At 48.5% G+C, this 12,578-nt stretch overlaps 1 protein-coding gene across 14 annotated transcripts in view; it reads right to left on the bottom strand.

The window, feature by feature from the left end:
* The window catches only part of MSL2 (MSL complex subunit 2), a 39,856-nt gene extending 32,052 nt beyond the window's left edge, over positions 1-7,804 (bottom strand). Inside the window, exons 1-3 of one of the 14 annotated variants that reach the window (XM_070072787.2) lie at positions 7,503-7,783; positions 5,886-6,241; positions 5,307-5,505 (exon numbers count right to left, since the gene is read on the bottom strand). In XM_070072787.2, the coding sequence (XP_069928888.1) occupies positions 5,307-5,496 (190 nt within the window). In that variant the 5' untranslated portion in view covers positions 5,497-5,505; positions 5,886-6,241; positions 7,503-7,783. The other 13 variants (XM_089332237.1, XM_089332236.1, XM_070072786.2 and 10 more) reach the window with 13 other exon arrangements.
* Positions 7,805-12,578: the final 4,774 nt, after the last annotated feature.

Genomic DNA, 12,578 nt, shown 5'->3' with positions numbered 1-12,578 from the left:
CCAGGAAGAAGCACCTGGCTCCTGGCTTCGGATTGGCGCAGCGCTGGCCATGGCAGCCATCTGGGGAGTGAACCAACGGAAGGAAGGCCTTTCTCTCGGGCTCTCTCTCACTGTCTGTAACTCTACCTGTCAAATAAATAAATAAAAATCTTTAAATAAGAGAAATGACCAATGAGCATATGAAAAGAATATCATTCATCATAGGAGAAATGCAAATCAAAACCAAAAGGACGGGGGCCAGCACCGTGGCTTACTTGGTCAATCCTCTGCCTGTGGCGCCAGCATCCCATATGGGCGCCGGTTTCTAGTTTGGGTTGCTCCTCTTCTAGTCCAGCTCTCTGCTGTGGCCCAGGAGGGCAGTGGAGGATGGCCCAAGTGCTTGGGCCCCTGTACCCACACGGGAGACCAGGAGAAAGCACATGGCTCCTGGCTTTGGATCAGTGTAGCTCCAGCTGTGGCAGCCACTTGGGGGATGAACCAACGGAAGGGAGACCTTTGTCTCTGTCTCTCCCTCTAACTCTGTCAAATAAATAAATACATAAAAGAGCAAAACCAAAAGGACAGGAGGGCGGGTATGGTGGGAAGAATAAGTACATTCCTAAAGTTGTACTTAAGAATTTTGCTTTCCTTAAATAAAAGGTTTCTTTAGAGGGAAAAAAAAAAAAAAACCCAAGGAGATGACATACCAAATCCTATACATGTTTTTTCCTATACGTATACATCTTTGATAAATATTAACTTATAAATTAGTACAATAAGAAATTAGCCATTAATAAAATTGAATTACAGCAATTTGGTAGATAAAAGCTACATGAATATGGTCTCTCAAAATATCTTATTATACCATAGATCTTAACAAACAGCATATGATTTTTCTTCTTTCCTTCCTTTACACTTAAAGGAAACCCTTTAAAGCTATTCTTTGGCATATTCAAATTGCCAGCATCACTATTCTTGTACTTTGGACTACTATTAAATAAGGATTATTTGAACAGAATCACCATGCTACTAGATACTGCTGATAACATAACAGTGAATCTGTTAACTGCAAGAAGGCTACTAACAGTTGGGTAGCATGTATACAAGGTGGACAGACTCAACACAAAGCATGATTCACGTGCAGAGCAGGACAGAGGATACTTTAAGAGTTCATCACAGGCCGGCGCCATAACTCAACAGGCTAATCCTCCGCCTAGCAGCGCCGGCACACAGGGTTCTAGTCCCGGACGGGGCGCCGGATTCTGTCCCGGTTGCCCCTCTTCCAGGCCAGCTCTCTGCTGTGGCCCGGGAGTGCAGTGGAGGATGGCCCAAGTGCTTGGGCCCTGCACCCCATGGGAGACCAGGAGAACACCTGGCTCCTGCCTTCGGATCAGCGCAGTGCACCGGCCGCGGCGGCCATTGGAGGGTGAACCAACGGCAAAGGAAACCTTTCTCTCTGTCTCTCTCTCTCTCTCACTGTCCACTCTGCCTGTCCAAAAAAAAAAAAGAGTTCATCACACTACTCAGAATAGTGCACGATTTAAAACTTAACACAGGGTGGGCATTTAGCCAAGTGGTTAAGACACTCACCTACCACAATGGAGTGCCTGGTTCAACTCCCAGCTCCAGCTCCTAATCCTAGCTTCCTGCTAATAATGCTGACCTTGGGAGGCAGCAGTAATGGCACAAGTAACTAGATTCCTGGGGCCAGCGGATAGGTGGTAGAGCCACCACCTGCAGTGCCGGAATCCCATATGGGCACCAGTTCAAGACCTGGCTGCTCCACTTCTGATCCAGCTCTCTGCTATGGCCTGGGAAAGCAGTAGAAGATGGCCCAAGTCCTTGGGCCCCTGCCCTGCCCCTGACACCTGGAAGAAGCTCCTGGCTGCGGATCAGCACAGCTCCAGCCATTGCAGCCAATCAGAGAGTGAACCAGAAAATGGAAGACCTCTCTCTCTGCCCTCTCCTCTCTCTATTTAACTCTGACTTTCAAGTAAAATAAATCTTAAAAAACAAAAACAAAAACTAAGTAACTAGATTCCTGCCAACCATGTTGGGAGATACAGATTGCATTCCAGCTCCTAGCCTCGGCCCTGGCACACCCCAGTTACTGAGGGCATTTGGAGAGTAAACCAACAGGTAAAGATTTATATCTCTCCCTCTCCCTCTCTGCCTTTCAAATACAGTAAGTTTTAGGAACACAGTACAAATACTTATTGACTCAGACACTGTCAGGGTATAACGGTGAACAGGGTAAACAAAAGAGGTCCCATCCTCAGGGAACCACCTACCTAAAGTGGAATGTAACAGTATCAATAGTAAGAAAACATGATAGGGGTTAGTTTTCAAGTTCTTAACATGCAAAACAAAAAGCTGGTCACCACTTATTACCCTATGTCAGTTTGAAACATTAATCTCCAGCCCCTCCATTTGCAATATATAAAATGTCCACATTCAGTAAATACAAAAGCCAAAACCACTTATTTCAGAGCTCTAATTAAAACACTAGGAAAATACTCATGTGCATCAGTAGATCTGACTATGGTAATTTACAGGGCTCCAAATATCTCCAGGAGTAGTGTTTCTCTACTTAACACGTCCTTCCAGTTCTAACAGGATTCTGCATACCAAACTTGTTATATTATTTCAAGACTTAGAAGTTAATGAAAAATTAAAACCCCCATGGCAGGACTTACAAGTTACATGCCAAAGAAAAGAAATTCTATTTCCTGATGAAGCAAGTACAACATTCTAGAACAGCAGCAAGAAATTGATGCTTAAAAATAGTGCCTATAGTGACTGTCTTGTCACTGTTTCTGTGGCCCAGAAACTACAGTAATTCCCTGGAGCACTACTATCACATTCACTAGAAGCTTCAGGAGGTTCAAATGTACAAAGCAATTGAAAAAAAAAAAAAAAAAAAAAAAAAGAACGGTGACAATAAGCTCATTAACATTTGAAAGGACAAAGACAACAAAACCTGTTAATTCCAGTGAATAATCTCATTTTAACAATAATTGACCTAACAGTCCAATAATATCTTTCCTCACCTCCTCCCACCTTTCTCTACTTTTGGGCAAGGTAGGATATTAAGCACCTAATATGTGTATGTGCCAGACACTGAGTCTGTAGATTTCCTCTCAGGGCTTTAAAGTTTTTCTAATCACTTTCAAAGTCCACACAAATAACACAAATTTGAAAAAATTAAAAACTTAAAGCAGATAAAGGAAACCAAGGCAAAAAGTTAAAACAACTTGCCTATACAAGTAGGTAGAAAAGCTGATTTAAACTTAACAGCAAATTTGTAAAATTTTTACTTTCTCTCACACCTCTCACTTTCTTCCTCTGAATTTGTCATAAACACCTACATGAAAGTCACCAGAGAGAGGAACAGAAGGAACCTGTACAAAATACAGTATTTCCCCTCATAAGTTTTTTGTATCAGAAGAATCAGATATAAAACTGCACTGAAAGGAAATATAAGTACCTTATGATTGGAACAAAGGGTTACAGAGGTTCAGAGGACAAAGAACTTTTTGCTGATGTAAGTAAGGGAGAATTCACCCAGGAGGAAGGGAGTGGATGAGTTAGACCTTTTTTAAATAAACGAATAATTTTTAGGCAGAAGAAACTTCAGGAAGGCAAAAGTAAGGAACAGAAAAGGAGATGAAGTATAAAGCATGCCTGAAGAGGCAAAAACATCAATCTGCAAGAACCCAGGTGAATGCAGGGTTGAAAAGGTAGGACAGGGACAAGTGTTACAGGACTTGTTGAAACAAATTCCCTATTTACAGTACCAAGATAAAATTGAACTTTACTTTTCCATGTTTATTACCTTCATAAAACAGAGGACAGCACATGCATGCATTAATGAGTTTATGCTTTTGAACTAACACAAAAGCCTAGGACAGCAGCTGACACAATGATGATTGAATTCTAGTGCGCCAGATTCAAATAACTGATTTTCCTTTCTCTTGATAACCAGATTTATACCCCAGAGACATGGGAAGAAAAACACCTGAACCTCCATCCACATTACTGAGATTTCATGCCTGCTAAGAAATTATAAGGAAGAAGTAGAACCCACAAACATTTTCCATAGAATAGTGGAGGATATGAACCAGATATAATTACAAAGCCCCACTGTCAGAAACCTTCCCTCCCTGTGTTACCAAGACCTGCTTAAAATTTTAAATGGCTATTAGCCTTTTATTTTTAAGATATGTTTACCTTTAACGTCATTTTATAAAGTCCAGATAAAAATTTGGGTAAGTATTCCATGAGCCTATCACTACCCTGAAGCTACTGAAAAGAATTCAAAATCTCAAACATCTTCCTACCTGATTCAATACTACTATTTCCAACCTTAGAATGCTTAATCCCACTCATCTAGTAAAAAGAAAACCTACTAGATCTTTAAGTGTTCCTTGATAATGACATCACATTATCGATATAATAGGACAGGATGGGCTGCCCTATTCTCTCCCTTTACCCTACTTAACCACAGCAGCAGTGCTACCCTCAAAAAAGAAAAAAAAATCTGTGGAGTAGAAGTTGCAGTGTCTCCATCTCCTGGGTCCTCAAACCATTAAGAGCTGTAGCACCCCAAAATGAAACACTCCATAAAAGTGAGGGTGGAGAGAGCGCCACCGAAACCCAGAAAACTACAGGCACTTGACATTTGCAAAATTTAAATTGAAAGCTCTCATTTTATACAGCAAGAAACTGAGGCCCAGGGCAGTTAAGAGATTTGCCCTGGGCAACTACTTCTCTAGAAAGGTGTTAAGTGTCTGTTACACCTCGTGGTAGCACTTAATCACTTACTAACTCAGTTACTTAAATGTTTATGAGATTAAATAGCTGCGGTGCAAAAAAAAAAAAAAAAAAAAAAAAAAAAAAAAAACCAAAAACACTATCTTCACCTTCTCTTCACTCCCTCATTGTCCGGATTAACGAATCTCAAACGAATACAGTTTCCTCATCAGCCACCCAACCCTCGACATCTGAGATATTATAAAATACCTAGTGGAGACTGTATCACTACTGCGTTGCCTGTTCCCCTTTCCTTTGTATTAACGTTTCAGTCTAGGTTTTAGAATAACCAAATACGTAAATTCGTGCACATTTATATTATCACTTGACACACTTCAATCAGATAATTTAGTGTCTCTTCATCTCCAACAATTGTTTGAAAGTATCCTCCCACCACGCCTTAATACTTTTTTGGAAAAAAAAAAAAAAAAGCCTAAGATCACCCTGTACCAAGTCACGGCATATTAAAAGCCAAAAAGAAAAAAAAAAGGGGGGGGGGGGGGCAGGCAACGCACCAATCCGCCCGGCCAGGAGCACTTGGATCTGGTCAGGGTCCCCGGCGCACTGGAAGCCGTCAAACCATTTGTTGCAGCACCCAGGTGGAAAGTTTCGCACCGCGTTCTCTGGCTGTGCGTGCAGCGGCTTATACACCTCCACCCCCGCATAACGCCAGCTCGGGGAAACGCAAACACGCCACATGTGCATGTCCTCACCCTGTTGAACCACCACAGCTATAAATCAGCTCTCGCAGCTGGTTTAAAACAACAACCAAAAAAAAAAAAAAAAAAAAAGGCGAGATTGTGCAAGCGTATCTCAACCCTTTTGAAACACCACCACCAGATGAACCGAGGCGAATTAAACCGTTTTGAACGTTAAGGCCGCTGCACAAAGCGGTCTGGAAGCGTATTCCGCCTTTCTGAAATGCGGGGCGAAAAGTCCCTCGGCGAGTTTCAAAACTAATGACCGCACACCCCTGCACAGCTAACAAAAGCTTACTAGGAACTACCACGCCGTCAAAACCGTCCCCAGGACCGCGGCCCACACGGCCTTTATTAAAACAAGCTTTGAAAAGGGAACAATAAAAAGCGTCTCACCGCAAACACAGCACGAGAGCGACTGTCGGAAGTAAGGCAAGAGCCTGTTAATCTCTGTAAACGCCTTGGGGTCTCCGGGGTCGTAGTTGAGCACTAGGCGGCTCGCGGAAATGTAGAGAGCAGTAGCATTCACGGGGTTCATTGCAGACACTTCGACACCAATGGCTCCCGGTTGAAAAGAAATTCCGGATCCAACTTTGTAAGCAGCCAGGGAACAATGGCGAATTTGCAACAATTCTGAAGAAATCAGAGCAGAACCATTGGCCAAAGAAGTAACCGAAATCCGTGCAAGTTTGTGGAGCTGAAGCAATCCTCCCACACATGGGGGCCTTGGCGCCCCTCCTCCGTCCCTGAGACTTCCAGACAAAAAAAAAAAGAGAGAGAGAGAGAGAGAAAGAGAGAGAGCAGCGTTCGAGTTCGTCCCGAGGGGCCGCAGGGCGCAGAACTCGGCGCTCAGTCTAGCCCCGCGGCTCGGCGGGCGGCCTTGGCGCGAGCTGCATGTCCGGACGCGGTGGAGCTGGCGTGCGCGGGAGCAGGCCCGGGCCCGGTCCGGGAGGCTGCACGCTTCTCGCCGGCTGCGAGCCCCCCTACTCCATCACAGCGCCCGGCGCGGAGGCGGCAGCGGCGGCGACAGGGACGCGCGCGGGGCTCGGGCGTCGGCCTCCCGGATCTAGTGCAGGAAGCCGCGGCGGCGGCCGAGGGTGCTGCTGCGGCCGGCGGCGGCCCCCGCCGCTCTCTCCATATCGGACTCGGGGCCCAGGCTGCGCGCTGGCTCTCCGCCCCGAAGGCTGCAGTCCGCGGTTCCCTGAAGTGGCGAGGCGGGCGGGCAGAGTTCCCCCACCCGAGCGGGGAGGGCCGGGGAGGAAGTGCGCGGGCCGCCGCCGCCGCCGGCGGGCGGGAGGGGGCGGGGAGCAGGCCCGGCCGGGCCGCCGCGGCGCCCCGAGCTCCTCAGTCGCACACTCCGGGGTCACCAGGCGCAAGCGCCGCCCCCTCACAGCCCGGCCATCTTTGCCGCCCGCGCAGAGACAACTCCTCCGCCAAAGCGCGACGGGCCTCCGCCGCCGCCGCCCGCCCGGGCGAGCGCTCGCAGCGCCAGGCCCCGCCGCCGCCCAGCGCACAGCAAGGCCCCGCCGCAGGCCCCTCCCCGTGCCTCGCCGCCCTCACCCGGCTCCGCGCGCCACGCTAACTCGGCAGGGCCCAGACTGCTGCGGCCTGAATGGATCCCGCGGGCCGTGCGGCGCCTCAGGCCCTGCCGGAGACGACGACCGTTACCCCAACGGGCAAAGCCACTGTCATCCCCGAGACTCCCCCGCCGCCGTCGTCGCTAGCGCTCGCACGCATGCGCAGAGCGCCCTCTCTCCCCTCCCCCCGCCCTTTCCTTTCCCTTCCCTTCCCTTTTCCCCTGCTTCTCCGAGAGCCCCCTCCACACCCTCTCAGCGCTACCGGCTCGCTCGGCACATGCGCACTCTGCCACCCGGCTCCGCCGCCTTTGGCCCTTACGCGTGCGCTTTGACCGCCCACCCAGAAAACCGGATAAACACATTAGCCCGCGCACGCCGGCCCCTCCCCGCTGCCAACCCACCCGGACGCACTGCGCATGCCTGGCTGTGCACTTACGGCGCTCGGAGCGGAACTCGCTCTCGGCGAGCCGCCCGCTCTCGCCGCCCCTCCCCCATGTGCTCTCAAATTCCCTCTCCCGGGCCTGTGGGCTGTGGTGAAGTCTTCGCTAGCTACCCGTCCTTGCCCCCAGCGTGGGCTGCGGGCTTCCCGCATGCCACTGCCTCGGCGCCCGCCGACGCTGAGGCCAGCTTGGGGCGCGCCATGTGGCGCTCCGCACCGGCCCCCGCGCGGCCCGCCCGCGTCCTGACTGACCGCGGCGTGAGGAAACAGCCGCGCCCGGCCCCAGGCCCCGCCTCCGCGGCCTGGCTCGCGGGACCGCGCGTCCCGACCCCGAAGGGCGCTGCCTCGGCCGCCGGGCCCTCCCCGGGCCGGCCGGGCGGCCGTCAACGTGGCTGCGCGCCCAGCGGGCGGCGTCTCCGCCCCTCGGCGGCCCCTCCGCGGCCTCTGCTCCCGGGGGTCTGACGAGAGTTCCAGGGGCGTCGGCCGGGCCCGCCGCGAACTCGTGCGGAAAGGGTCCGCCTCAGACACAAAATCCTGTGTTTTGGGTTTTTTTTTTAGCTCTTGAGAGACCTAGCTCTTCGCTATGAACGAATATAAGAATGCATAGTCTTCCTTTCACAGGAGCCCAAGTCCTTGGAATTCTGGACTTTAATAAAACAAACTTATGTTTCTGTAGAAGACCAGGGATATAAATAAAAGTAATTTAACTGATGATTCTGTCCTCTCCCCCACCCCCGCCCCCGCTTCAGAATACAGAATCTTTTGTGACTGCACAAACAGAAACAGACCATTTCGTATCCCTGGACACCAAAACTCTTCAACATAATTTATTGCACATAGCGGATGCTCTCCACGTGTTTGCAAAGCGGAACTGATGTGTGTCAATCTCTCGTGGCACATGCTCTGCATATACGTGGCACATGTAAATGTACATGTTAATTTTAGGGGCTTGCCACTTAGCGTAGACATGAATAGTTAAGCTGTCAAGGAACACATAAAACCTCTTTGATATATAATTTTTATTACCATTTGAAGGCAGGTTTTTTGGACCCGGCATATTATCAACATTTAAAAAATTAAGCTGTAAGAATCTAACTTCCTAATTTTATCAGCAAGGCAGAATAATCAAAGGTATGAGATAGGTATTTGGTAGATTTGTGTTTGGAAAATAACAAGTATTCTAAAAGTCTCTCTCTAGGTGCTGAAAAAACTCCCATCCTCCGGTTCACTCCACAAATGCTAGCAGTGGCCCCAGGCAGGACCCCCCAAAACTGGGAACCAGGAACACATTCCAGGTCTCCCAAGGGAGTGGCAGGAACCTAATTACCTGAACTATCATTGCTACCTCCAAGGGTCTGCACCAGCAATAAGGTGGAGTCAGGACCAGGAGCAAGCATTGAACTGAGGCACTGGGTATTTGTGTCTTTGTGTGGGTATATATTTGTTTTAAGATTTACTTATTTGCAAGGCAGAGTTACAGGGAGAGAGAGAGAGAGATCTTCCCATTCACTGGTTCTTTTCCCAAATGGCTAGAACTGGGCCAGGCCCAAGCCAGGAGCCAGGAGCTTCTTCCAGGTCTTCTATGTGCAGGGGCCCAAGCACAAGGGCCATCCTCCGCTGGTTTCCCAGGCACATTAGCAGGGAGGTAGATGGAAAGTAGAACTTTAGGGCCGGTGCCGCAGCTCAATAGGCTAATCCTCCGCCTGTGGTGCCGGCACTCTGGGTTCTAGTCCCGGTCACTCCTCTTCCAGTCCAGCTCTCTACTGTGGCCCAGGAGTGCAGTGGAGGATGACCCAAGTGCTTGGGCCCTGCACCCACATGGGAGACCAGGAGAGGCACCTGGCTCCTGCCTTCGGATCAGCGTGGTGCGCTGGCCGCGGCAGCCATTCACGCAGCGGCCATTGGGAGTGAACCAACAGAAAAAAAAGGAAGACCTTTCTCTGTCTCTCTCTTACTGTCCACTCTGCCTGTCAAAAAAAAAAAAAAAAGTAGAACTCTATTCTGACATCATGCGTCGGTGTGGCTGGTGGCAGTTTAACCCAGTAGGCAACAACCCTGGCTCCTCCTTGGGCATTTTTAAACACTCCACCTGGAGAGTGGGCCCTTAGCCACATGCCACATCGGAATACCTGAGTTTGATTCCCACGTATGCTGCTAACTCCAGCTTCCTGCTAATGCAAACCCAGGAGGCAGCTGTGGTGACTCAGTAGATGAGGTTCCTGCCACCACGGTGGGAGACCCAGATTGGGTTCTGGCTCCTGTGACCCTGGGTTGCAGGCAGGGAGTGAGTGAGGGACTGAAACAGTAGGGGGGAGCTGATTCTCTGTCTCAAATAAATAAGTAAAACATCAGCCAATATTCTTTGGATAAGAAATCTCACTTTTAAATAAAACTGTGACAGGATTCTATTTTTATACTAAACTCTAAGGTCATCTCTCACAATACACAAGTTGGTCTACACCCCAACAGCATCACAGAGTAAAATAATCAGCACTGTTTTTCATTCAAACATCATAAATTAGCAATCACCCTCAGCAAGTGATTATTTGTAAGGCATTAACCTTGCTGATTTTCTCATAAATGGCTTCTTAAAATATCTCTTGAAATGTGGACACCCAAAATTATGATTAATTCTATTCATGGGGGGTGAAGGAGAAGGATTTAAACCAGTTATTTTTTATCTTCTGAAATTGATTAACTGGTGTTAGATTATGATATTAAAGGCAAGTATATTCTCCTCTGATAATTATTGCCTCGCTTGAGCCTTGACTAAAAAGAAAACAAATGAATTGTTTATACAAAATAAAGTGCTTGGAGCAAATGTTTAGGGGAAAAAGTCACATACAACTCAAATCCCTTGAACTAGCAACCTAAGATAATTCTTTTCTTATGTTTAATTATTGTTTGGAAGCAAAATGTTAGAGTTGCCAGAGTTAACAAAAATACAGAATGTCAGTTTAAAATATGTTTAACTATTTATTTATTTTCTTTGAAAGGCAGAGTTACAGAGAGAGAGAGAGAGGCAGAGGCAGAAACAGAGCTCGAGATCTTCCATCTGCTGGTTCACTCCCTAAATGGCTGCAATGGCTGCAATGGCCTGCTGGAGCTGGGCCAATCCGAAGCCAGGAGCCAGGAGTTTCTTCCAGGTCTCCCAAGTGAGTTCAGGGGCCTAAGGACTTGGACCATCTTCCGCTGTTTTCCCAGGCACATTAGCAGGGAGCTGGATCAGAAGTAGAGCAGCCAAGACTTGAACTGGTGCCCATATGGGATTCCAGCACTACAGGCGGTGACTTTATCTGCTGTACCACAGTGATGGTCCCAGTTTAAAATATTTTAATAAAGTTTTTATTTTAAAACAGTTTTGAATTTATATGATTATTATCCAGATAGTTCTTGCATCCCTGTACTCAATTTCTCCCATTTTTAACAGCTTACATTACTATGGTACATTTGACACAATTAATAGTAATAGATTATTAACTAAAACCCATATGTAATTCGTATTTCTTTCATCTTTTCCTAATGTTCTCTTCCTATTCCAGAACTCCATCTAGATCACCATATTACATTTAGTCATGTCCCCAAATGGCCAAAACATCCAGGACTGGGCCAGGCCAAAGCCAGGAGTCAGGAGCTTCTTCTGGGTCTTACATGTAGGTACAGGGGCCTGAACACTTGGGCCATTAGCAGGGAGCTGTACTGGAAATGGAGCTGTTGAGACTAGAACTGGCGCCCATATGGGATGCCGGCATCTCAGGCAGCAGCTTAACCCACTGTGCCAGAAAGCCAGCCCCTGTACATTGATTTCAACTCTGCTCAGAAACCATTGAAGACAGAGTTCATTTCCTTTTGTGAGTGTATTGGTCAGCTTTGTAAAGAAACACCTGAGGCAGACTAACTTTACAATGAAAGAGGTCTGTTATGGCTCACAGCTTTGGAGGTTCACACTCCAAGGTCAGGCAGGGCCCACTGGTTTGGCCTCTGGTAAGTGCTGGCCTGCTTTCGGATTCTGGAAGTGGTATGGACTGTCACGTGGCAAGGAGCACACGTCTATCGTGTTTATGTCTATGCCATCTCTTAGAAAGCCATCAAGATTTAATCAAGGAGGCTGCACCTCCAATGAATTGATCCAATCCAATCAGCTCCCAAAGGTCCCACCTCCAACTACCAATGTTGGGTTAAGTTCCCACCCTATTAATACTATTAACATGTCACGCAGGTGTTTAAACTTCTGGCTGGTGGCTGGGGACCAGCATGTATTTACTGAGCCCCTCCTCTAACAAAGGACTTAGGCAGATCTCTCAGGTAAGATAGTCTCTGCCTTTAAAGTTCTAAGCCTTAAAGGCCGGCGCTGCTGCTCACTAGGCTAATCCTCCACCTAGCGGCGCCGGCACACTGGGTTCTAGTCCCAGTCGGGCGCTGGATTCTGTCCCGGTTGCCCCTCTTCCAGGCCAGCTCTCTGCTGTGGCCCGGGAGTGCGGTGGAGGATGGCCCAAGTGCTTGGGCCCTGCACCCCATGGGAGACCAGGAGAAGCTCCTGGCTCCTGCCACTGGATCTGCCATCGGATCAGCGCAGTGTGCCGGCTGCGGCGGCCATTGGCGGGTGAACCAACGGAAAAAGGAATACCTTTCTTTGTCTCTCTCTCTCTCTCACTGTCCACTCTGCCTGTCAAAAAAAAGTTCTAAGCCTTAAAAGACTAGAGGGCCTGTTGTGTGTGTGTGTGTGTGTGTGTGTGTGTGTCTGAAAGTCAGAGTCAAAGAAAGAGGGAGAGACACACATAGAGAGAACTTCCATCCACTGGTTCACTCCCCAGATGGCCGCAACTGCCAGAGCCAGGCCAAAGCCAGGGGCCAGGACCTTCTTGCAGGTCTCCCACATGGGTAGCAGGGGGCTAAGCACTTGGGTCATCCTCTGCTGCTTTTCCCAGGCCATCAGTAGGGAGCAGGATAGGAAGAGGAGCAGCTGGGATAGGAACCAGCGGCCATAAGAGATGCTGGCATCACGGGTTTAACCCACTAGGCCCCTAGAGGTCCTTTCTTAGTCTTTTTTTGTATCACTTTGAGAAGTGAGCA

This window comes from Oryctolagus cuniculus, chromosome 4 (assembly GCF_051225735.1).
Source record: "Oryctolagus cuniculus isolate XC-2025 breed Fujian yellow rabbit chromosome 4, ASM5122573v1, whole genome shotgun sequence".
Taxonomy (NCBI): Eukaryota; Metazoa; Chordata; class Mammalia; order Lagomorpha; family Leporidae; genus Oryctolagus; species Oryctolagus cuniculus.
Note: the sequence above shows the minus strand (reverse complement) of the source record. Positions and strands in the feature narration are given on the sequence as shown.